This window comes from Otolemur garnettii, unplaced genomic scaffold (genome assembly GCF_000181295.1).
Source record: "Otolemur garnettii isolate 467f Iridium unplaced genomic scaffold, OtoGar3 scaffold00125, whole genome shotgun sequence".
In the NCBI taxonomy this organism is placed as follows: domain Eukaryota; kingdom Metazoa; phylum Chordata; class Mammalia; order Primates; family Galagidae; genus Otolemur; species Otolemur garnettii.
Genome location: NW_003852520.1, coordinates 6068275 through 6069846, shown reverse-complemented (window position 1 = coordinate 6069846; position 1572 = coordinate 6068275). Strand labels below are relative to the sequence as shown.

At 41.7% G+C, this 1572-nt stretch overlaps 1 protein-coding gene across 1 annotated transcript in view; it reads left to right on the top strand.

Annotated features, from left to right (window-relative positions):
• The window catches only part of XKRX (XK related, X-linked), a 15734-nt gene that overhangs the window by 5920 nt on the left and 8242 nt on the right, over positions 1 to 1572 (top strand). Inside the window, exon 2 of the mRNA XM_012810098.2 lies at positions 372 to 640. Coding sequence (XP_012665552.1) covers positions 372 to 640 — 269 coding nt within the window. The remainder of the gene's footprint in view (positions 1 to 371; positions 641 to 1572) is intronic.

Here is a 1572-nt window from a genome sequence, read left to right as displayed (position 1 = left end):
GGGCGCCTGTGGTCCCAGCTACTTGGGAGGCTGAGGCAGGAGACTCGCTTGAGCCCAGGAGTTGGAGGTTGCTGTAAGCTGAAATGCCATGGCACTCTACCCAGGGGAACAGCTTGAGGCTCCTGTCTCCAAAAAAAAAAAAGAAGTACTTCTAAAATGGTATTCTTAGATCAGACAGTAACGGAACAAAAAAGGGTTAGACTCATGTAACTTGTACAAAACATGACCAACCCTTTGACTCATGACAAATGAGGAGAAGAAGGAAAATGGCAAAAAGTAACACAATCTCCCCAAGTTATTTTATCCCCTCATTATAACCTCCCTTCCCAGGACAGCTTTAGTTAAGTTACCATGATACTTTACTTCTGCAGATGTTTGGAGGCCATGATTAAGTACCTCACACTGTGGAAGAAAGAGGGGCAGGAGGAGCCCTATGTCAGCCTCATCCGAAAGAAGATGCTAATAGATGGCCAGGAGGTGCTGATAGAATGGGAGGTGGGCCACTCCATCCGGACCCTGGCTATGCACCGCAATGCCTACAAACGTATGTCACAGATCCAAGCCTTCCTGGGCTCAGTGCCCCAGCTGACCTATCAGCTCTATGTGACCCTGATCTCTTCAGAGGTCCCCCTAGGTAGAGGTGAGTGGGGTCAGGAGATGGGAGGGTCCTACTTAAATCAAGGGTCTTAGAAGTCTAGACCCCAGCTGTCCAATAAATTGGCCACTAGCCTCGTGTACCTATTAAAATGAAATAAAATCTAAAAGTTATGTCCTCCGTAGTACTAGCCACATTTCAAGGGCTCAATAGGCACATGTGGCTAGTAATTGCTGTGTAGGACATCATAGATATAAAATATTTCCATAATTGCCAGAAGTTCTATTGGACAGCACTGGTAGATAGTCAAAGAACTTGGAGAGTCAGACAGCTCAGGCCTGCCAGGTTGCTTAAACTGGGATGACCTGTGTAGACTAAAAATTCCACAGATAACTCCTCTCTGGGTCCAGAAGAAACGAATAACATCAGCAGTTAGTAGGATATTTTCTGTTTCCCAGAGTGTTTAAATTGTGCTGTTAGTTTTATTTTCTGTTTCTTTTTTTTTTTTTTTTTAGGGATGGCCATCTTTAATAAGAGATTCCCAAATATTACTGACAATCAGAATCATGATAACAGAATGGGTAAAAATATTTGCAAACAACCCCTCTGACAAGGGGTAAATAAAATATGTAAGGAGCGCCAGTAACTCAATAGGAAAAAATCAAATAATTCTATTAAAAATGAACAAAGGATCTGAATAGTCATTTCTCAAAAGAAGACATAAAAATGGCCAACAGGTATATGAAAAAATGCTCAAGAACATTAGTCATCAGAGAAATGCAAATTGATACTACAATGAGATATCCTCTCACTACAGTTAAAATGGCTTTTATCAAAAAGACAGGCAATAATAAATACTGGCAAGGGTGTAGAGAAAGGGGAACCCTTGTACACTGTTGGTGGGAATGTAAATTAGTGCAAACACTGTGGAAACTATTATGGAAGTTCATCAAAAAACTAAAAACAGGCTCGGCGCC